Raw genomic sequence first — 24,702 nt, 5'->3', positions numbered from 1 at the left:
AGCATCTTCTCACTGTTATCTTCTGTAGCTTAGGACATTGCCTAACTTGGTGACTCAGATCTCATCCTTCATAGAACAGCTTGGGTTGGAAGGGACCTTAAAGACCATCCAGTTCCAACCCCCTGCAATAGGCAGGGACACCTCCCACCAGACCAAGCTGCCCAAGGCCCCATCCAGCCTGGCCTTGAACACCTCCAGGGATGGGGCATCCACAGCTTCTCTGGGCAACCTGTGCCAGTGCCTCACCACCCTCTGAGTGAAGAATTTCCTTCTAACATCTAATCTAAATCTCCTCTCTTTTAGTTTAAAACCATTCCCCCCTATTCTATCATTATATGACCAAGCAAAAAGTTGCTCTCCATCTTTTTTTATAAGCCCCCTTTAAGTATTGAAAAGCTGCACTGAGGAAATCCTTCATATGTGCATGATGAGGAAAACAGCGGGTGTCAGAGCAAGTCATAGCTCATGCTGGAGACTTCAAGATCTCTCGTTGTGTATTGATCCTCATGGCCAGGGGACTAGAAGAGATGCTAGGACTCAGAAGGTTACTAAAAGCGTACTAGAACATTATCTCACCGGAGGATGCCTGTGTAAGTCAAAGGCTTGTCTTATTGGGAATGGCAGCTTTGCTCCTGGTGACAGAAAAGCCGGGTCTTGCTTACCGATAATTAGTTTAAGTGAAGATGCCAGAGATTTTGTGGCAATGAGACTGCCAACATCAGTCAAGGTACAGACAAAGGGCAGAGATCAGGGTGCCTTCCCCTTTTAGTGAACAGTAAGATCAAGGAGGGCTAAACCAGCTTCACCAGGACATAGCACTCAGTACAACTGCCACACAAAGACATGCATGCCAGCAATATAGAGCCTGATTCACACCTTTCCAGAACCTATTTGCTCCAAACATTAACACTGCGTTCCTGCCAGACAAATCACAAGTTATCCCGTGCACAAGGGTTACTTGGAATAAAAGGAAGTGAGATGTGAAAGAGCAAGGGCTTTGAACACATGCTGGGCCACATCTCCAGCTGGTCTAAGTCACTAAAGTCAGTGTAGGTGTATCAATTTGCTTCGTTTAAGGCTTGGTTCCATGTGCACGGAGCAGGCTCTCTGCTACAAATCACCTCCTCCGCATGCTTTCAACTTTTTCTGGAAACTTCACGTCAGCCTTGCTATCTCAGAGGGGCCTGGGACAGACCGCGTCATGATCCCCGCATTTTACCCAATCCTCCCCAGATGAGACATCCTCTCTCCTCCTTCCCCTCATGCTACCCCACTTTCCTGCCTCAGCACCTCGCAACCAAACACATCGCCATTGGAAGCATCTCAACAGCAGTAAAGAAATCCACGAAGACTGCCACCCGTCACACAAAGGATGCTTATAACAGCACTTGGGTTGACAAACAGTGTATGTGAGCAGTCCTGTACAGAGCAGCCTCGGGGACTCGGTTCCCTGCTTTAAGGAAACTCATTTATGATTTTAATCCCCAGGCACCCCCATTCAAAATTCAACAGCAATGTCAAAAAAAAAAAAAGAAAAGAAAAAAAAAGAAAACAACACATGAAATGTTAATTCTCAGAGTAAACAGGAAAGAGCTTCTCCCCTGGCACATCTGTACTGTGAGCACAAATACATTCAGGCATGGCCCTTCTAAAGAGAGTACCATAAAGACACATACCGTTAAAGCTACAGTCAAGTCAACCTCAACTCTGGATATTCACTCAAACGGAAACAGACCGAGAGTATTTTTTAAAATTATGTAAAGACAAATAAAGAACCGTGATATTGCAAATTCCCTGCCAATTTATCTCTCAGAAACTGCCAGGGACTCGCATAAATTTACCTACTAATCTCTCCCAAAGGAGCACAAATAACGGCATGTCAGGGTGAGCAGCAGCATTTCATCAGAAGCAGGAGGCTCTGCTCAGGAGCAAGAAGGAGTGAAGTGCAGAGGCCAAGAAAGATAGAACAAGATAACCAAAAAAAAAAAAAGAAAATGAAGAAAAAGATGCCACTGCATTAAATGTATGCTCAAAAATCAACAAGAGGCTGGGAGCTCAGTTTATTAATTCTGGGCACACTTCCCTAATCTGTTTGGTATTTTTTTTGTTTGCTTGATTGCTTTTGTGAGTATTTTTGTTTGTGTTATGTTGGGGAGGGAAGGGGGATTCATTTTTTGTATTTTTGGTTTTGTTTGCAAGAATGATCACTTTTCTGTACCTTCAGCATAGTGCATACTCGGGCACAATGCAATTTACCACTGGCTGCCTGAGTCTGCTGACAACCTGTGAGTAGATCTAAGGGATGAGCTCCACCTCAGACTCCCCACCACCACAGCCACAGAACTTGATATTTTCCCAATGCAGTGGAGTTCAGCATCTCCTCTTCCTCCCCAAAACTCACTTCTTTGCAGCCAAGCAATCAGCATGTTCGTCCCGCTGCCAGAGCAAAGCTTGTCTGCAGCTGCTTTTGGTTCTCCTGCCTTCCCAAAATTGCTTACTTGGATTATAATACATGATCCCTGCACTATTCAACATTGCTGTGTGAAGGCGATGCACCACGATAGTTGGCTACAGCCTTCCTTCTTCAGCACATGGCTGAAGAGGTCTTGGGAATGGAGAGGAATTTCTTGAATTTGATGTGGAACAAGGGAGAAAGGATGCAAATCCTGAGGCAAAATAAAACCTTTCTGGGCCAAGCACACAGAGGTCTCTAGCAATTATAGAATCGTAGAATTATTAAGGTTGGAAAAGACCTCCAAGATCATCTGGTCCAATCATCCCCCTGCTACCAACGTCACCCACTAAACCATGTCCCTGCGTACCAGGTCCAACCCTCCCTTAAACACCCCCATGGATGGTGATAGTAGACACTGCATCACCACAAGACCATGAACAGCCGTTTTCAGAACCGCAGATGCTTTTTGCTTTCTTGTACATTGAGCACCAGCCATGGGCTTTGCACCACAGGAAAAGTACACGAGAGACCAAGACTTCACTTCAGAGGCTGACTCCTGAAGTCAGAGTACAAACAAAGGACTTGTTAAATGTACCACTGTCAGACTGCTTCTGGCTTGCTCTGCCCTAGGGAGGGCTTTGGCACCGTGATGGGTTTGCCCCCACACACGCTTTTATCACTAAGCGTGCCAGTAAGCTACTTAGAGCGAAAAATGGCAACACTTGATAAAACGCAGAGTAACGACAGATGTGACAGGTATTTAGGAAGAGTGAGATTAAAGGACGTGGCTTATCTCCAAATCATAATGTACTGTCCCCAGCTCCTCTCCCAGTAAAAGAGACAGAAGGAATTTTGCCATTTCAGTTGGGGAAGAGACTGCAATCTCAGCAGTATCACTGTAGCTCTTAAATTAATGCAAATATTGACTGACAGCATACCTGAGGACAGGAAGCCACCAAACTGCAAACTCAGCTTATTTTTTAGATAATCTTACTTCTTCATTTGCTTAAATCTTCATTATTAGATGTTTTTCTATTAATTCTTTTACACAAACATAAAACACTGGTTCTGTAATGTTCTGGCACTTTATCAGCTCAAATAAAACCCACATTACCAAACACTAGCTAGGCACACTCCTAACCTGCACACTCCTAACCTTATACTGAAGCTGGTACTTTCATCTGAAGGAGAGGAATCTGCATTGTAGAAAACTGTTAAGATAGGTTTAAGACACTAGGCAGTTTCAAAGCAAAAGGAGAGACTTCTTCATACTCCTATAGTTTCACTGTGTATTGCAATTGTTCTAACACATGACATCAAGAGCATGAAGAGTTCACGTGGGTTTAAAAAGTGACTGCCCATATTTATGAAAATATATTTTTAAAAAATCCAGGGCAAATGAACACAAAACTACTGCACTTGATGCAAGCCCTTTGGGCAAGTACTCTCAAAACACTGCCTTCCTACCAACCCATGAGACGCTGGGCTAAGTAGCCTAATCTTTCCTCAAAGCAGCAAATAAACCACTTTTAAAAAGCACTGTTTTGATACTTTCCACTATTTCTTAGTGCTCTGTTCTGATTTGCTCAGCAGACATCCCCTTAAAACCTCCAGTGCCTTCAGCTGGGTCTTCCTGCCTCCAGTAATGAGCACGGAAATTGCTAAGCCGTAAAAAGCTAAGCCCTCCCAGTCTGCCCACGTCCTTCACCACTGCAGCCTTCCCTCTGCCAGTGAGCAGCCAGACCTAGCCTTGGCAGTTAACTGGCTTTTTCACCAACTTCCCTTTCCTCTGCTGCTTTTGCTTAGGTACCATCTCCCTAGACATCAGCTGCAACCTCTTCCCCTTTGAACCGAGATATATGAAATCATTATTCTTAAGATAATTGTCATTTTGACAAAAATGTTTCAGTGTTGCCTAACAAAGTATATGCACTAGCTTCTGAAAATGACAGAAGGGCTTGTCTAGCTCAGACCAATGACTAGAAAATTGTGAGTATCATGTGTCTTAGAATCATAGAATGGTTTGGGTTGGAAGGGACATTAAAAATCATTTAGTTCCAACACCCCTGCCACGGACAGGGACATCTTTCATCAGGTTGCTCAAAGCCACGTCCAACCTGACCTTGAACACTTCCAACATGGAATTGTAGCATGAAGTTGGGTTTTCTGGATCAGTGCATGTTACTCTTCACTCATGCAGGGTTATTCTAAGAACACATACTGGGTTATCCCTTGAAAATATGAATTGCTTACAGTCTTCTGGTTGGAATGCCTTACTTTCATGCTCCCACTCCCCCATGGGAAGTCAGTGTGAAAGAACCTGGGGTGTTAAGTGTTTGGAATCTAAATACAAATTAAGAAAAATGACTTTAAGTCAAGCAGCTTTCTCCACTTGGCTTAGTAAGTGGTTGGTGCAGAAGTTGTCGCACAAAATCTCCTGTAGCTCATTTGTGACTGGTTGGCACCACTCACCAGGGCGATTCCCTACCTCACTGGAAAGATGCGGTCATACTGCAAGTTTTCGACTCCAAAATGTCAGTGTTTAGAAATAGATTGTTGTTAGAGTTACTCTGATATGAGCTTGAAATTTGCCTGTCACATATTATGCACAACATTTAATTGCAATTTTTATTTTGTTTAACATTCCTGCAGGCAGGCTCCCAGGGTAGACAGAGCTCAACAGCGGATGCAAACACAGACAATTATTGATCATAATACCTTTTTAAAATACATGAGTGTATTTGTCCAGCTCTTTTTATGATTCTTTCCCCGCACAGAAAGTGTTGTTTTGCAGAGATAAATTCTACATCCTAAGGACCACATCTGCTCTCCTTGACCCTTTCTATTTGCATGGTAACCATATCAGAGACAACAAGGCCACCCACACGCAACTAATTCATCTCCACTCTCAATTCTTCCACCTCATTAATGGAAAATTCATATACATAAAGACAAAATATTGCCCCAAAGTCTCATCTTACATTTTTCATGGTGAGTTCTGACACACAATATATACGCTAGTGGAAAATGAATGGATACATAAACACAGACAACCTACAAAAAGAACAAAACAACAGATACCTCACAGACAAAGTTCTATTTATTCCATTCAGAGATTTAATCCCTCAGATTTAGGAGGAAGCCCTTAGGTGACACAAGTCAGGTGTGATTGCTTTCAAGCCGTTCCTCTATAAATAAAACTTTCTGGCTTGGGTTCATTTTCCTTCCGCTTGAAGGAAGGGACTACAGGATTTGCTGCCTGTAAAGCTGGACTCAGTCAGTCACTACCAAACACATTAATCCTGACGTGTTTAGCATTAGAGTCAGACAGCAGCAATGATTTTAATGAGATCAAAGAAAAGAGTGGACTTACCAGCACACTTCCACCAGCCTTAGGCTGTCTAGCCAGGCTCACGCCCATCCATTCGTCATCTCTGTCTTCTTTACAGGTCTTTCCACAGAGCATGCCCCGAGAATTGCCTACAGAAGGAGGGGAAGGGCAGCAAGGCAAGGAGATGTGAGTTTTAAATATCTACCCCATAGGAAAAGTGATTGTCCATCAAACATCTGCCTGTCAGTGCTTTTCTTTTCCCTTTCAACCCAGTTATTACTTCTTGTATGCATTAGTCAGGGTGGCGTTCTCACCATTACTAAGGCACCATCCATAGTAGAAGAGAGAGCCTGTCCCAAACAGCCAGCAGCTATTACAGTATGTCCACAGCTTTACTTGAATAAACCATTCAACTGAAATCAATGGGAGAGATGGGGGATTGCTTGCAGCATGCAATCAAAATAAAGTTATCCTGCAAAATGAGATACGGGGCATTTAAACAAATTGAGGTCTAAATCCTTAGTCCTCTCAGGCAGTATTCATGAATCCATGAAAGATGGTTTACGCTACAGTAGGTGGACAAATCAAACTTGCCAAAATATTGTTTTAACCCATGTAAGCTTCATAAAAAGAAATTCTATGTCACTCAAATGTGAAAAGATTAATAAACCAATACTAACATAGGTTTTATTATAGATGGAGAAATCAATACTGTGAATCACATGACCAAGAAAGAGAAAATATGTAAAGACTTCAATTTTCTCCCTCAGAATCCAGCAGAAGGTTTTAGATCAGAGCCTTACTTTGGGAATAGGCAGCCCATCTTCCCCTGATTCAGACAGTAGGTCAGAGAAATGAGTTGATCCTGATCAGTGTACCAACAGTGTACAAGCACGGCTCTCTCAGAGGACCTTACTACCTTTCGCACTCGAAGCAAAGGCAAGGTATCATTAGCTGCATTACGAGGCAAGCCACAGACTGCTGTGATGCTAATAACTCTGACATCACGCACCCATCACCCCACCACCTGGTCATCCCACACCCACCTCCACCAGGAGAGGCAGATGGGTCCCTCTCAGGGTCCTGGAGCCTCTTTGAACCTGGCAGGAGGACTGCCAGCTATGTGGGGCCTTCTGATCCCTCCCTCAGAGCATCACTGCTACTCACCTCGACCCATATCCAGCTCCGTGCATCTTCTGTCAGGATTGGTGTGGACTCGACATTTAAACACCGCTCCTGGGGACTGAACAGAGGTGCTGTATTTAGAGTCTGCCTTGGGAGCTCCAACCAAGACCCTGGAAACCAAACACAAAGTAACAAGTGATTAATTTCAAGTCAAAAGAGAAAAACAACAAACAACAGCAAGGTTCGCGTTGCCAGAGGTTCCTCACCAAAAAGACTTTTTCCAGCAACCTTGTAAAACGATGACATTGATTCACAAGATGAAAACAACACTGACGGTGAAAGCATTTTTTTCCAGTGAAGCCATGAATACTTTAATAAGTTAAATTTCCATTAGCAGTGTAACACTTTTGAAGCAAGTCCTTTCCTCACCCCAGATAGCATTTAGGAGAGTATTAGGAAAGACGACAGCAGCTGCATCTATTTTTCCTCAGTTTTAACTATATCCCTATCAACCCAAAAATTCCACAAGAGCTAAAATACACCCATGAGATGAGGAAACCTGAACCTGCTTGTTTCTGGCCAGCTTAAGTTTAATAAGGCTACTAAGAAAGTTGAGGCACCCCCTTATCAGAAGATTTTATGTAATTACAGTTTAAAAAAAGGGGGGGGATGACAACACAGGAACAAATCTCTTCCACAGTGCCTTGCCATCAGCCCTCATTAGCATTAAGGCTGGGATGACTATACCTGGAGTAGTTGTCCCATGTGTGAGAACTAGTACCTTGGGAAATTCCAACACAGCTACGCTCATGGGGTTCCTAGATGTAGCCTTGAAAGATGATAAGCACTTTCAGCTAAGTGGATCATCCCACAAGTGACTGTTTAGCAACCTGGTAGTTTCTCATGCCTTCTCCTCATTAAAGGGACAATCTCCTCACCTGGCTGTGAACTTGGATGTGGGCACTTGAGGGTGAGGAAGGAGGTTAAGCAGGAGGAAGGCAGTGCCGGGGAGGACGATGGGGAGCACCAAGCAGTTCAATATCAGTTCTGCAGATACCCTTGCACTGTGGGGCAGGGCAAAGCTTTTGTATCTAACAAAATCCGTGCTGAAGTTAAGCCCAGGGCTGGAACTGAGGGCAACCGTCTCTAAAAGACAGCCTCCAGCGTTTGTGTGCATGGGTGCTGCCTGTTGACCAAGGAGGCACCACTGTTGACCATGGGTGCTTGACCAAGGAGGCACCGCTCTTGGTTTAGCCACTAAAAGGATAGAGAGCTACTGGTGCAAAGTCCATCCAGGCACACAGCCCACCCATGGCATGGATGGACAGCCCAGTACAAGTCCCAGAACGGAAGCTTTCCTGGTTTTAAAGGTTTTCCTTCTTTAAAGTTCCATTCCCAACCACCACTCATTGTCATCATCCCCATAAATACAGAGACCTGAGGCACAATGCACGCACATGTCCAGCGCCAGCCTGGGCCACCTGGATGAGCTGCCATCGGGAGCCTCTTCTATACCATATGCTTCCCCACACATCGCAAAACCACCCCATGGCACTTGGAAACACATTCACAAAATGAAAAGAAACCCTACATTTTCTCCCAAGTCTCATGAGCTGAGCAGTATCATTTGGAGAAGTTCAGTGGGGCTGCTCTCGATAACACACGTCATGTTTGCACAAGTGAGAAGAATTAGTGGCTGAAATGCTTAAGTTCCTTAAGCCTACAAAGCCTGCACATTGGGGACCGAAAGCAAAGGAGCCTGAAATAATAGCCCAACATGGAAATCCCACCAGCCAGGCAGCAGGCAGAAAATCCAATGCCAATCATCTCATTTACACAGGCAATGAATGCATGTCATTCACTTATTGACATTCATGAGGTCCAACAAAAACAAACAAGGGGGCATATTACTAACTTAAAGAGTTACTGGTTCGAATTGCGAATGGCAAGAAACTGTTTCTATGACCTGTTGTAACAATAAGGTAATGTGGGCCACGCTGACCTCCAGTTTAAATGAAGCTTTCCTCTAAACCAAGAAAAGTAAATTTGATTCGGCAATTAGTGCAAAAGATACCTCAGACTGCAGAATGCCAGATGAAGACCTCTTCAGATCTCTTTAAAAAGCTGAATGGGAAAAATCGGTAATTAATGATCTGAGTAGGCCACAGGCGCAGATTACATGACTCAGATTGTCTTGAGTGATACCTTTCAAAAACATTTGTCACATCTCCCCACATGGACTGAGCACAAGGAAGCAGCCACTAAAACCAACTGGTGACACATGCCAGAAGCAAATCTATTTTGGATTGTCCTGAATGGCCAAACATCCAAATTCGGTAGTTAGCCTACCTCACACACCATGTAATCTTAGGATCTTGTTTCTTTCATTCACTCTTGCACTTCCCCCCCAGTGACTGAAACCTCTGCAGGTTTCCTGTTCCCTCTGGTGTGACCCATGCTTGTCTGTGCCTGGGAAGAAGTCACCTTCAGGGAGATGGGAGGTCTTTCTGCTGGGTCCCATGCTTTTTGGCTGGTCAGGTTGGCATTTGTCACATACCACTTGCTGTGGTTCTATTCAAAGACTTGAGGCTGGGATATTACCTTTGTCAAGAAAAGATTCCTTTACTCTTTCATCAGTTTCTGTGTGTAACTGCTTAAACTGTTGGACGAAAATCACCTATTTAACTGCCACAAGACTCCCAGCAGGTCTGGACAGAAGACTCACTTTCCTGCTAGCGTTTTGGAGCTCACTGAGCAAAACAAACGTCTGTTTTGCATCTCCCCTACACATTAAAACACCTTCGAGGTCTTTGGAGACTTCTGTGAAACAATGCTGCAACCGGAGAAGGTGTTTTTCTCCGGTACCATACCAAAACAGAAAGGCATTTCAAAACAAAGCCTCGGAGCCTCACACAGGCTTCTCATGCCTCAGCACTGTGCATTCTGGCCTGACCTAAACACAAGGATACCTGAACAGCCCAGAGAATCACAACCCTGGTGGTTTTTTTTGTTTGTTTGGTTTGGTTTGGTTTTTTTGTTTGTTTTTTGCTATTACCAGGCAACCTTCCAACCATTTTAACAAGCCTTAGGTTAAAATAGCCTTATTTTGTGGTACAGTTCTTCAGGGGTACTGTAGGACTACTTGGACTATCAGCAAGCAAGCACCAGCAGTCTTCCAGCCTTCTGCCAAAGGCTTATGGTGTGGCCTTTGCGGTGATTATCCATGAGCATAAGCTCTCACCACAACCATAATGTGTCACAGGAAGCCCCTAGGATGGTGTGATCAGCTGCAGGGAGACACCTCGATCAGGAAACCACACCACAGGAAAGGGATCACTTCCCAGTGAAGACAACCAAGGGGTTAGGGCCATTTTAGGGTCACTTTTGCTTGACAGGCACAGAAATCTCTAAGAATTGGCTACATCCCACTGGCTCTGTGAACCAAGTATTGGGATCTAAACGGACATGAGAAGCAGTAAGCAGAGAGGCCGTTTAACCTTCTCTTCTTGCATTCGTACTCCCACAGCTGAGGACAAACGCCCTCATCTGTATGGAGACAGCTATGCAGCGGTGCGGTCAGAAACCATCGCATTGCAGAGGCCACATCAGCCAATATTATTGGACGACAAGGAGCTTTTCTGGCCCCAGGGAAATCCACACCTTCTTAAAATTACTTCCTGACGAACACTAACTATCACTTTGCTGGTGATTGACCCTCAGGACGTACAGATTTGGAAACTAAGTGCTGCATTTAGCGGAAAGAACAGTGAAGGGAAGTGTCAAGCTGCCCAATGGCGTGGAGGGATGCCAAGCACATTAAGCATCAGCCTGGAGCATGCCAGGAGTGATTAGGCAATCACAGTTCAAGGACTGGGGAGAGTAGGTACCTCACCTCGCTGCAATGTTAAGTGGCAGGGGAAAAAAGTCTTTAAATATCCTTGCATACCGCAGCGGATTTCAAAAGCAGTGCCAGAGGAGGGTGAAACTCATCCCAGCTGAGTTTCTCCCCACCAGAAAGGTCTATGCCACTTGTTTAGCCCTCAAAATAAAAATCACAAAGGTTCATCCAACACATGCAGAGCGAGAAGCAGGACCGTTATTGGGGCAGTAGATGGACAACTTGTGAGCAACACCAACAATCCCATATTCCCCACCTTCTCCAAACACCCTTGCTGCACCTACAGCATCCCTGCATCATTGATGCAACATGGCATCATTAACACAACAGCCAGCCTCTGCCAGGGCAGTCTGCTCCTATGTCTTATTTTGGCTACAGACAGGTGCATCATACACTAATGACATCTATCCATCCATCAGCCTGAGATGCAAAACCACCTTCATGCTTCAGCAACAGTGCAACCTGGCAAAGAGCAGGGCCAAAGAAGCAAAGCAGCAGCACAATAACCAGCCTCATTCCTTACTGTAGTTCTCACAGCAGGATGCCATGCAGCTAAACTGACTCCCTTACTTTTTAGTGCCGGATCATGTTGCCAGAAAGGATGAAGTTGTTACCCTGGGCTTGCTGAGGGATTGGGGGGGTGTCAATAAGGAGAAGACATAAGGAGGGGAAAGGAGAGAGATAAAGTAACATTATTAACAGAAGAATGATGAGGGATGTCACATCATTAACATCTTTTACTGGGGCAAAATCGACATTGTTGCTTCTTGAACTGTCTCTGAGAAAAGCAGAGGAAACCGCATTCTTGGTCGCTTTGTCGGGTCTTTACTCCAAGCTTCCAAATTATTTCCAGAGAACAGAAGCACTTCAGCCTGTCTGTGCTCCAAATGCAAGCAACCACCTGGATCCTTACTCTGCTGGAAATGGCAGTGACGGGGAGCTGGGTAAGCCTTTCAAGATTTACAGTCATAAAACCCGCTCAAGGAAGGAAAACGGGACATTGTCAGAAAAACAATAACTTCAGCACATCTGTGATGACAAACCTTTCTTGACACAAAAATTGTGTGAAAACAACTCCTAAAAGGAAGCATCATTGCAATTAACTATTTCAGACATGTCAAAGGCACTGACTTTCATCACTATTGCAGTGGAGGCTGAATACCCATTATAATTTCTGTGTCTAGGGCTGTGTAGCAGCCTAACTATCTGTATTTATCTGACAACACTTCAAACCAAATATTCCTCCTTTAGTTCCTCTGGCAAGAATATTTGGCTCACATAAATCTTCACAAATCATCAAACTCTGGGTTGGTTTACTGAAAACCTGCAGGTTTATGGCAGATAACACAGACAAGCTCCTTTGTGGTGTTGGAAAACAAGTGGTTGAAACACTGAAGTTGAAGAGCTGGCAATTACAGATACCATTTTATTATGAAAAAAATGAATTTATATAAAAAGCACATGGACAGACTGCTGAGAATAATACACTTCAGTGATCAGAAATACTCTAGGGGAATACTGGGTCCTCGGGCAATAAAGATTAAGAAGCCTTGAGCTATCAGGACAACATTCTCCAATGGTTGGGAGCATGTTAACACATGAAATAGATTTAGACTGGCAGGAGACAGCCTCAGATAGGATCGACCACAGTTCTGCAGGCTCACATAGTGCACAGCTCACCAGGCAAGCCATGTATGACTGAAATATCACAGTCCAAAATTAATTTAGGTTAATTTCCCACAACAGCATATAGGCCAGAGGGACATGAGAAACCAGAATCATAATGTTTCTTTGTGTAAAGAAAAGCTATGAAGCTAAGAATGAAACCGACACACAAAAACAATAACCCTATGACTATTAATAGGAGCTGTATGTTACAATGGCATGAATAGAAAACATTTTTGCTACATATTCCATATAACAGCCTTCACCCTGTCCACAGCTTATCACAGTTTGAAAGAAAAATACATCACCTGCTAACTTTACAAGCCAACTAAGGAAACAGCTATATAGCTTTGCACACAAAAGCTTCACACAGAAAAACCTGACAAATCCAAAAAATGCTATCAGTTCTACTAACCATTTCCCTCTGCACTCAGCCAATAAAACAGAGACTATCTTGTGCTTGAATAATCTGCAGCGTGTAATCTCTTTGAAATGGAAATCAGAGGCTTTTATGCTCTGAAGTGATATCTGTAGGCAGAAGTAAGGTTCTGTCCAGTATGATTAGGATTTTAAAACAGTACTATACAATACTGCAAGCCTTTGTACCCTACTCAGGGGACGAGGATATAGCTAAAGGCTCAGACAAGGGTTCAGTTCTTTGATGGTCTGAATGCCCAGAAAGATTGGCCAGATATTTTAAGCTCTCCAGAAGAAACATATTAAACACTTAAAATCGATTTTACATCACAGTTTGAAAAAAAAAAATGCTTGCACTCAGAATATGCCCATTCAGTTCAAGGCGACATCTTCAGAAAACTGAAGAAGGCTGCACATACTTCTATAAGCAAAACTTTGCTGTCGCTTCACAGGTTGACAATCCTACCCTCACGATTTTTGACAGCCCTGTGCAGATGCTGACCATATAAAGCTGCTGCTCACCCTTCCAGGTGCTAGGGCTAATGCGTTTTTTTAGTTATTTAAGAACACTTCGTGATGTTAGACACTTTATGGTTCTGGGTGCCACAGGCAAGGCTCCGTGAAGAGGCTGCGTTTTCAGAAAACAGGTGTGAAATAATTTGGGGCATCAGACTTCTTACAGATGTCTGCCTTCAGAGGGATGCCCTGGGCCACTGATCCAGCATCATTTACAGGCAGAGAGGGATGTCGCAGAGATTCTCCTCCCTGCTCACCCTCCCCTTCCAAAATGACACCAGCAGGTGCCACCTGAAGGTAATCCACGTCACCATCCAGAAGGACCGGCACTAAGACAAGGAGCAACAAGCTGCATCATTCTCTTCTCACTGTATCTCGCTCGCCCCGCGGCGAGCCCCCCGCACTCTGTGTCGAACACAAGCCACTTTCAGCCTTTTCATCCTTTGTTGCTTCCTGCCCTGAGTTAAGCATCGCTGTGAACTGAGAGCTTTTCTTTCCTGAGAGCTTTTCCTCTGCGAAGCCTTCTGATAAGTCCTTAACAGCGAATGCTCCGGGAAAGCCGCTGCACAGAGAGGCAGAGTACACAACTACTTGTGAACTAAGGGGCGTGAAAGAGAGTCATTTTGGAAGAACTGGCCGCCAGCATGAATACATTTATTTATCTATCACAGTGCGCTACAGTTCCAACACCAACAGCTGAGCAATCGGGCCATATCTACGCATGAGAGATAAAGACGAGCTTTGTGGGCACGCGCTGGCAGCGGCGGCTCCTGCTCGTGGAAGGCCACCAGACGACACCGGCTAGGTCCAGCTAAGAGAAAAAATCCCTTTTAATTCTAACAAAGAGCCTCTGACCCAAACGAGGGAGAGACAGACCACGCTCCAGGGCTCTTTTCAACCAAGAGGACCAATGAAAAGCTTGCCAGTGTGGATAATTTTTGGGGGAAGTGGACAAACTTCCTATCCTTACCCAAAAAAATCAAAGTTACATGCCTGTTCCCCCGTGCCTCGCCCCAGCAGCGGGCACACGCCGGCTCTCCCACTGCTACCCCTCCATGACCGGCACTGTCACCGCGAAAAAGACTACTAAAACCCATTTCTTTTCCCCTTTTCCCCCATTTAAGGCAGCACGACGGCTGCTGGCACCGCCTTTCCCCCCGGGGATTGCTGTCCGTCGGGGTCCCCTACTCACCACCGGGTGCTGTCGTGGTAGTGCTGCAGCACCGAGTAGCCGAAGAAGGAGCCGTTGGGGCCCTGGAAGACCACCGGGAGCCCCAGGTCCACGTTGTAGCAGCGAGCCAGGGCCGCCGCCAGCAGCGCCGCCAGCACCCGCCACCCCGCCGCCATCCTGCGAGCCCCAGCCCCGCCGCCTCCTCCTTCTTCTCCTCCTTCTTCTCTTCCTCCTCCTCCTCCTCCCGGGTTCACTTCTGTGCCCGGCTCGGCTTCGCCCCGAGCCGCCAGCACCCGGCGGGACTGGGCGACCCGCTCCGCCCCGCTCCGCCCCGCGCCACCGCCGCGGTGCCCCCTGGCGGCCGCGGCCCGCAGCCGGCCCCCCGCGGCCTGAGCCCCGCAGTCCCGGGGGCCGCCGTGAGGCGGGGGGAGAGGGCCCCTAGGGGTGCCCCGGGAACCAGGGGGGTCCTGGCAGCACCCCGCGGCACCCCTCGGGTTGCTGATGGGGGGCGCTGGGTGGCCGGGGTGGGTGAGGAAAGGGGTGGTTCGCGGTGTGGTGAGGGGAGAGGGAGGAAGGTCTGGGGGTGAGGAGCTGATTTCCGTCTGAGGGACGGAACACGAGACACTTTGGGAAGAATACCAGGCCCATGTGTTCTGCCATGAGGCTGTGAAAGAAATGGCAACAAGCCGTGAGTCCCTAAAACAATTGTAGAATCATAGAAGGGCCTGGGTTGGAAGGGACCTCAAGGATCATCCAGTTCCAGCCCCCTGCCATGGGCAGGGACACCTCCCACCAGACCAGGTTGCCCAAGGCCCCATCCAGCCTGGCCTTGAACGCCTCCAGGGATGGGGCATCCACAGCTTCTCTGGGCAACCTGTGCCAGTGCCTCCTTACCCTCTGAGTGAAAAATTTCCTTCTAACCTCTAATCTAAGTCTGCCCTCTTGTAGTTTAAAACCATTCCCCCTTGTCCTGTCGTTATCTACCCAAGTAAAGAGTCCTTCTCCATCCTTTTCATTAGCCCCCTTTAAGTATTGAAAGGCTGCAATGAGGTCACTCCAGAGCCACCTCTTCTGTAGGCTGAAAGCCCCAGCTCTCTCAGACTGTCTCCATAGGAGAGGTGCTCCAACCCCTTGATCATCTTTGTGGCCCTCAAGCAGCAACATTCATGGCTGAACAAAGGCTGAAAGTAATTGTGCTAATATTTTAAAAGGTAGACTATCTGGGACCGAAAATAAACAATAAAAGATGGACGAGAGCCAAGGCAAGAAGGTAGTCGCCTCCAGTGGGCAAGAGAAATGTCACACATCCTCCTGCATGAAGAGGGGAGGGGAGTTACAGGATAAAATTCTCCGACCTATAGAACCCACACATTTATTATTCAGCAAAAAAATGGCAGTTTGTTGTGCTTGGGGTTGTTGTGAAGGTGTGTTTAGGTTGATCTTGAGGATCGGCACTAGGAGCTCAGGAAAGAAGTGCTCCCACAGGGATAACTGGAAGTTTCATTTGTTGCTGTTAGCCCTTGTTTTGGCTACTTCATTCCACGTACTCTTCTCATCCAGGAGCAGGCTCGCTGGGAGAAGTGCAGTAGATCCCAGGAAATGCAATGGCAGAGGGGCCAGGAGCTCCAACACGATGGGAATTGCTGCTTCTGGCAAGCAGCTGGAAACACACAGACACGTGCTCAGCATTTCTTGCACCGGCACAAGCTGGGTGTGCTTGGCACCTGAGGGTTTGCAGGGAACTTGCTGCAGATGACAACAGTGAACCCTAATGAAGAATGCTGGATGTCAGGGCTGTTGGAGAGCTGCTGTGGGAATACTCTTGAAGGTAAAGTCATCTTTCAGTACAGGAAGCTCTCAGGGAAAGTTTAGTATCTCCTGTGAAGGGATTGAGCTGATTGTGGGTTTGTGCTGAGGGTGCATACTCAGTGAGAAGGTAATTTTGTGGTAAGCTGTTTCATGACATTGATTTGGCTCTTTCAAAAGTGTAGCTTGTTCCTGCAGGGGAACATCCTCAGATAAAAGCCATCTCCAGACTATAGGTAAGCATTGACCTTGAGCATCATCCGCAAGTGCCCTGGGGCTGTGCGTGTATACATACATGTTGCTGTTTGGAAATTGCCCTTTTTGATGTTGAATGTGATGCCAGAAAGTGGATGTGAGCATAGGAATATTCTGGGGACAAGCTAAGTAGAGCGGCAGCGATTACAGAATTAGGTGGTGGAAAAAATCAGCAGAGGAAGGGAGGCTTCCAGCCATCCAGATATTTTATACTTACTACATAAAGCTTAGCAGTGTACTTATTTAAAGCTCTTGCTCAAGGTGGCTTATGGAAAGGCTGGGGCATTTTGAGACTTCAGTTTTGGGGGGTTAAAATTGCAAATGATGATGCAAGGACTTAGCAACACGTCACGTTGAAAGGAGAGGTTGAACTAGTGAAAGTGACATGCTTCTGCCACAGACCTTGTCTGCAGATTACTGTAGCTCCACCACCATGAGGGTCTTCACATCTGCTTCAAAAACAGGTTGAGCAAAGCAACATTGCATTGTTCCCTTATTACCCTTCTGTAAGCTTAAAGAGTGTGTTAATTATCCACACATAAATCTATACACAGGCACATACACATAAGTATGGCCAGGGTTATGCAGAAGTGAACAGTGAATGTTCTCCAGTATTAAATCTAAGTGACACAGTGCTTAATACCAAATAAAAAGGAAAGGTCACTCATCAATACTTTCAGCTGTTAAGTATACGATCAAATTGAAAGAACCGATTTACTCATTACAGCACCAAATGAAATCGACACAGCATTTACGTTGTTTTAGCAAGGATATTTACAACACGTAATGAAAAGATTTTCACGGGAGTTCTCTAACTGTGCAATCAATATGGATAAAAGTAATCTGATTTAGCCAGAAAGTCAATATGCAGTGATTAAGCAAATTCCACGAACGACATGCAATCCCATTAGCACTACCAAGCCAAATTCTCTGCACTTTGAAGCAAGAAAGTGAAGGGGCTTTTCAATTAATTATCCAGGCACTGAGTGATGCTAGACAGCTCTCCAATGAAGTTAGAGGAAATGTGAGCTGACACGCTGGGGAGAAGGATGGGTTCATTCATCTCCAGAGGGACAAGGGAAGCAAAGCGGCTAGATGAGGTGAATGCAACACTTGTCTCTCACGTTGTAGAGCATTCCCAGGAGGGCTTATTTCAACTAGCAGCGATACAATACAGAGGTGTGTGAGTCCATGAAGAACTTTACCTCTCCATTCCTGGCAAGGAGGATTATCCAAGGAAAGGCCAGGAACACTGTACTCCCATGCCCTTCCCCCCTCCTTTTTTTTTTTTTTTAAATTTTTATTTTTTGTTTTACTGCGCATCCAAATACTAACGTAATCTCACAACATTTAATCCAATGGGAATTTTTTCAGGCAGAGCAGAAACAGAAAGTGCATGTTTAGGTCTTTGCCATTTCAGCTGTTAAAATCCTGGCATGCACTGGAAGAAATGAAAGCAATGGGAAGCATCTAACTGCAACTACAAGCATTATAATAATGTACTGTTAAATGAATATGATGCTAACAATAAGGACTGGGAACAAGGAATAGTGCACTAAATCATATGCCAACCTTTTGTTAATGAACTATTCAAACTGGAATTAGCTGTGCCTGCATTTCTATATCCCTGTGTTCTCTCTGCTTCAACCTTGATGTTTGTATTGTTTGGGGAGGCTCCATACCCGCATCATAAGGGTAATTTGTATTTTACACCATTCCATATTAATTAAGTACTTAACCACAGTTTAACATGCTCTATTTTGGCAGCAGTCGGTCTCCAGATCAGGTTTTAAATTAGAAAAGTTATTTGTAAATTGAGAACCTACAGTGAAAAGCACCCTTGACAATACTTTTTAATTAATAACTTGAATTGCAGAGCTAAGGAAAAAAAAAAAACAGTAATGCTCTGACTACAGAAAGAGACAGAAAACAAATGCCCAATGTCTGCATTGTTTACAGAATCGTTGTGTACAGACTTGGTTCATCAAGACAGCGTGTTAAGAGGTAATTCCCCTCCTGCAGGCTTCTCCTCCCAAAATGCCACTTCTCACATCATTATTAGCTTCTCAAAAATACCTAATTTTGCTCCCACACTGAACATATTGAACTCGGTATCATTTTCATTATTTTGATGAATACCTTGCTTAACTTTAGGACACCACTTTTTGTTAGGCTAATCATTTGCTTTTCCTTGCATTTACACCAAAAAAGTGCTGTGGTGTCCTGGCACTATTATTGTGCTTGAGGTTTTACTGTCTCTTTTAAGCTGGTCCACATGTATAACTCAGATGCGTTCCCACAAGGGGAGGAGGAGAAGGAGAGCACATCTGCTTGTGCTGCTGCTACTTCTCCCACGCTGGCAACATCACCAAGAATACCCCAGCAGTGGGCAGGCATCCCACGAGCTCGTTAATATAAGGGCTGCTGCCTCTCCTAGCCATTACCCATACATTTATGTCAGCATGTGCTTAGTGAGGAGACTTCAAGTGAACTTGTGCTAAAGCTTTCCCATCACAGCTGTGAGACTTGCTGATTCTTCACAAGCATTCTCTGTATTTCTCTGTCAAGTGCTCAGTACAAGGAGGTTGGTCACTGTGTTTGTAAATCAGGTCTTAATGGTAATACTACAGTTTATTTTTAGCCACAGAGCTGTGTGATCTAATCCACTTTCAGACTCAGCTGTGATGAGCTAAGGAGACCAAACTTCTTCAGTCTTCCTGTGGAAGAGAGATTTTCCAGACATTTTTGTAGCTCTTCTCACACATCAGGTCAGAAGCATCCTTTTCAATTTCTCTTTCAGTGTGGCTTTGTGACGAAGATTTATCGTGGTTGCCTCTCCCATTCAACCAAAGAGAAGAGCACAGCCACCTTTTGTTACACTGTAAAGAGAAGAGGAAAGACTTTTCTTCTTTCCTCATTTCAACCCCCCGTCAGTGCTGAAGCAGTCAAAGAGGAGGATGCTACTTTGAAACATAAATACGTAAAAGGAGTAATTATGAAAAATCAAAAAAATACACTAACACATATCCATAAAATATGATAAATACCAAGTACATTTCATAAAGAGAGAATTCCCCACGTTCACTTACCTACCAACGAATTAGGTAGGAACCTGCTGGATCAACAGGGACAGAGCTATGGGTTTTCAAAATAATAGCAGTCATAATGTGAGAAGCTTTCTACTTTAATCTGTCAGGCAGTAAATCATTGTCAGCATCTAGATTTATCAGCAAATCTAGACTGCAATTGTCATGGTACAAACCGTATCTTCAAATGTTGTTCCCATTAAGTGAAGGAGATGTTTTCTTTCTTGTTTCTCTACTTGGGTAGAGTTTTCCAAGCAGACTTAGAATCCAGAAAGCTTTATCTGGGTTGAAGACAGAGTCAGTACAAACCTTAGGTGATATAGAAGCTGATAATTCAATCGAAAATCTTCTTCTCATAATAATAAGTAAAAGAATAGCGTATAAATCCAGAATTTTCAGAGTCCCATATGCAAAAAATCAATTCTCCCTTTTTAAATATTTAAGGATTTTCTTTTCTTAAACTGTACTATTTCAGCAGCAATCCCATTTATTTAGTGATCCAGACTCACCATTCTTCTATCCCCTTGAAAACTATGCATTAGCATTAGACTTAAACACTTGCCCTGGCTTTCGGTAGGGGGGGTATATTTCGACATGACTTATGGTCAATTCATGCCCAAATGAAAATGCATCTTGTAACGTAAAACATATTTCTAAAACATTTATCATATACCGTATACCAGTAACTGAAGGAATTCCTCAGAGCCAAGTAAAAGAAAAAAATATATCCGGTAACTTTTTCCCCTTTCATAGAGTTTACTTTCTTTCTTTAATACATCTAGATTTCTGCATTTTCCTTCTCATGCAATAAACGTCTACTCAGGAGTCTCTATTCAGCTGTGCTACGTGCTTCATTAAGGACCTGCTTAAATATGAGTGCATGCTTACGCTTTATTAACTTCAGGTGAACTGAACGGCAGAACTGAAGCTAAGCATGTGCTTGGGTTGAATTAGGACTCAGGCTAACTTATGGACACACTGCTAACAGCAAGTAGCGGTCAAGTTTTGCAGCTCTCATATTTTCCAACAGCCATCATATATTTGTTTGGATGTGGTTAGAATTACAGCTGTGTTGTATGTATTCATATATTATATATTTTAAAATGCATATACACACATGCTGTAAAACCACACACAGGCTTATTTTGAATTGCTTTTCGTTCATTACCATTGGTCTTGCTAGCAGAATCATCACTGCATGTTTTTGTTTCACGCTGACACCAGCGATACTGTGTTCTCACTCAGTTGATTGAACCTCATTACCTCAGCTGAGGGATCAATAGGTCTAAAAGCTTTCACCGCCATAATGAGAGGAGACACGCTCGTGTTTGCCAATGTACTGTAATAATGTTCTCTTTGTGCTTGCTGTTTGTTTGTTGTTTTTTTTTTTCCTGATATTTGTTTTAGAGTGGCTCTAAGAGGACCTGTGGACAGAAATCCTTAAATCCAAAAGTCGGCCATGTGGCAGTATGCTCCAAAAGCACACGCCACACAATTCAAGACGCCACCGAAAAGAGCTGCCCCAGTCCTACAGGGGACACAATGAAGAAGTTGTCTTTCCTTCATCTCCACTGATGGGTGGAGATGAAGGAGATCAGGACCACAGTGAGGAAAGAAAGAGGCCATCAAGGTACAAGAGCCATGGTTAAGGAAAAGTGAAGCTCCACCACAAAGCGATTCAGAGCACCTGAAGCTGAATTTCATTCTCTCTCACCTGTGACTACAGAAAAACTCCAAAAATACTAAACCTCACTGCAACAAGGCTAGCCTTTGTCAGTACCTCCTAAATCACTGCATTGCAACCAAAAATGCAATGACTATCCTAAAACATACTTCATGAGTATCCCCATACTTTAAAAGGTTGATATGCTCTTAATGAAATTCACTTGCCAGCATCATCCCAGTCTTGTCTGACTCAATGCTGGTTGGCTAAGCAGCCAGCTCTCACCCATGGCTGAATTTACAGCACAGACAAGATGACGATGTTGGATGTATCAAACCAGTTAGAGAGAGAAAGCACTGTTAGCTTTCAAAAAGCATTGCCTCAGCCTATATCTTTTCCCTGTGATCTTCTTAGTAACCTCTTGGGGATTATAAAGGAGGTGAATGGTGAAATTGTGACTTTTCACAAGAGATTTTTTTTTTCCCAAGAAGACTCACTCTTTACTTGCTAGTCCTGGGACTTTTGGAAAAAGTGCTAGGCTACCTAGAGCAATACATCAAAGAGAAACAATAAATTAAATCCCCCCTACTGATTACCCTTCTTTGTCCAGCACCAGGAGGGGATTAGACCTGCCACAAAAACCGCAGTTTTTGCATCAGCCTCAGGCAGACACCCAAGAATTTGGGTATCTGAGACAGAGACACAATGGATTCTTATCACAGGTTTCTTAAATGCCCCATCCCCAGTGGATGTTTGCTCTGCAAACCACTGGCAGCTGTTCCCCCTTCTCTGAAAGGATCCCCAGGACAATGGGGCAATTTCATAAAGAAAACAGGCATGCCACAACTCCGCAGCAGAGCATATAAATTGCAAATGTAAATCTGCAAACATCACCTCCAGTGCAAAATTCCCACCAATTTCAACCTGTGCAGTGTGTTAAGTGTGAAGCACAGCTGAAGCCCTCCTGTTCCTGAAGACAGATAGAGCCATGGTGCAGTCCTAGGCTCAATTCAGCCAGTATTTCTGCAGTGCTGTCACAGAAGCTTATTGAACTGTCACTTTACTAGCCCTTCCTACCACACTCAAAGACCTAGCAATGATGATGAGCCCTACAAAACTAACAGAAGATTATAAACCAGGACGTGCCATACTTTTAGAAAGAGAGTTTTAAGTCTTACTCTAAGTAGAATTAACTAGACTTAAAAATTATATAATTTTACACACATTAAATTTATTTGTCATAGTTTTCTATAGGATTACAGCTGAAGACGAAGACATTGGGTAGATAATTGAGGCTGTTGATTGTCTTCTTTGTTTGATTTTCACTGTTTAAGTTTACACGTAGAGGTCCTTTCCAACAGCCCAGACCTAACCCACTGAAAGGGAAAGACCCCTTGAAATTTTAATGAAGCTGGACTGTCCAGAATTAAGTCCGAGTGAATTTTATCTCATTTATCCCATTTCTCTCCATCAAAACAAAAATCACAAGGGGTAAAGTGTACTAGATGTTATAAAGTCATGAAATACCAGTCACATGGTGGATCCTGTGGTCTACCACTTTTCTACATGATACTAAACCTCACGGAGTTGTACATCAAAGTGCTGTACTCCTTTCCTATTTAGCCTCCCCTTCTAAATCTATTCCTCCGAGACCCTGGTGGTCACACAAGCTTGGGCCACTTGTCGAAAGGCCCAATTTACACTGCAGCTTTCAAACATTTTACTTGGAATTCTTGGCACATCTGCTTCCCATTAGCTGGCCACTCCGTGTTTATTATTGCACATGTTAACTATCATACAATACTTGTGTGAAAAGTTCAGATGAACAATAACCTATTTGTCATCTCTGAGAGATCCAGATATATTCTCCCCCTCCAGAAATGACACTTTTTGCAGTTGTGTGCATGGGCAGTCAAAGCTTGAGCCCTTAACCAAATAATTTGTGACGTACTGGACCCTTCTGTGACCCAGTTATTTTTAAATTGTCTGCTATGCTATAGCTTAATTTGGTGTGTGCTGTACATACACAGTAGTTCAGAAAAGTAAACTATGGGACTACATAGGATTTGTTATCAGCATGAGTTATGCCAGAAGAGGCATAGTTATCTGGCTTAGTAATGTGAAAAACATTGAATTTGAGTATCTGGATAGCATGAGGGATGCTGTGTTGCTGCCGGTGATTTAAAAATAAATAAGTAAAAATGCAATTTCCCCCAGCCCCTCTCCCAGAAAAACTTCTTGTGTGCTGTTGTGGTTTAGCCCGGCTGGCAGTCAAACACCACACAGCCGTTCGCTCACCCTCCCCCCTCCCTCTCCGGGATGGGGGAGAGAAACGGGAAAGTGAAGCCTGTGAGTTGAGATAAAGACAGTTTATTAAGACAGGGAAAAGAATAACAACAATAATAATAATAATAATAGTATTAATAGTAATAATGTGTACGAAATAAGTGATGCACAATGCAATTGCTCACCACCCGTTGACCGATGCCCAGCCTATCCCCGAGCAGCCGGCCACCCCTCCACCCCGGCTAGCCACCCCTATATATTGTTCAGCATGACGTCAGATGGTATGGAATACCCCTTTGGCCAGTTTGGGTCAGCTGTCCTGGGTCTGTCCCCTCCCAGCTCCTGCTGCATCCCTAGCCTGCTCGCTAGCAGGACAGAGAGAGGCTGAAAAGTCCTTGGCTTGGTGTAAGCACTGCTCTACAACAATTAAAACATCAGCATGTTATCAGCGCTCTTCTCATCCTAATCCAAAACATAGCACCCTGCCAGCTACTAGGAGGAAAATTAACTCTGTCCTAACTGAAACCAGGACATGTGCATAATTCATCTTAAACCAGTGGAATTAAGGCAAGGAATTTGCAATCCCTAGAGTCGTATTCACTACAAATAACATGAGGAGAGAAGCACAGAGGTTGTGATAACAGCAGGCTCTCTTGTTTATGACGTTACTCGTGCACCTCAGTGAATGGCCCTGGTGTAAGAGGTTCTGGAAGGAATTCGGCAGTATCGACCTATGCCATCCCATAGACCAGCAGTGCAAGAAAATAAGGCAAATTTGGAGCATGATGTCACAGATCTGTGATTTGCCTGCTGATTTCTACTGAGTTACTTTTATCATTACTCTATAAAAGTTGGACACTCCTAAACACTTTGCTTAGTTAATGAGGACAGACCAGTTGCAACTACCAATGTTAGCGTTTTGGTACAGGCTCCTTCATAAGAAAGAAATAGTTCAAGCTCACCCTAACCTCTGATTTCAGAGAAATGCAGATGCCTTTAGAAAAACTGAGAGTATGCAATGCTTCCAT

General features: G+C 44.3%; 1 protein-coding gene across 1 annotated transcript in view; it reads right to left on the bottom strand.

The window, feature by feature from the left end:
- Positions 1-14,886, bottom strand: part of ITGA9 (integrin subunit alpha 9) — a 216,746-nt gene extending 201,860 nt beyond the window's left edge. The window contains 3 exon segments of the mRNA XM_040547302.1: positions 5,829-5,935; positions 6,954-7,081; positions 14,600-14,886. Coding sequence (XP_040403236.1) covers positions 5,829-5,935; positions 6,954-7,081; positions 14,600-14,754 — 390 coding nt within the window. The 5' untranslated portion in view covers positions 14,755-14,886.
- Positions 14,887-24,702: the final 9,816 nt, after the last annotated feature.

The sequence above is a fragment of the Cygnus olor genome, chromosome 2 (genome assembly GCF_009769625.2).
Source record: "Cygnus olor isolate bCygOlo1 chromosome 2, bCygOlo1.pri.v2, whole genome shotgun sequence".
In the NCBI taxonomy this organism is placed as follows: domain Eukaryota; kingdom Metazoa; phylum Chordata; class Aves; order Anseriformes; family Anatidae; genus Cygnus; species Cygnus olor.
Note: the sequence above shows the minus strand (reverse complement) of the source record. Positions and strands in the feature narration are given on the sequence as shown.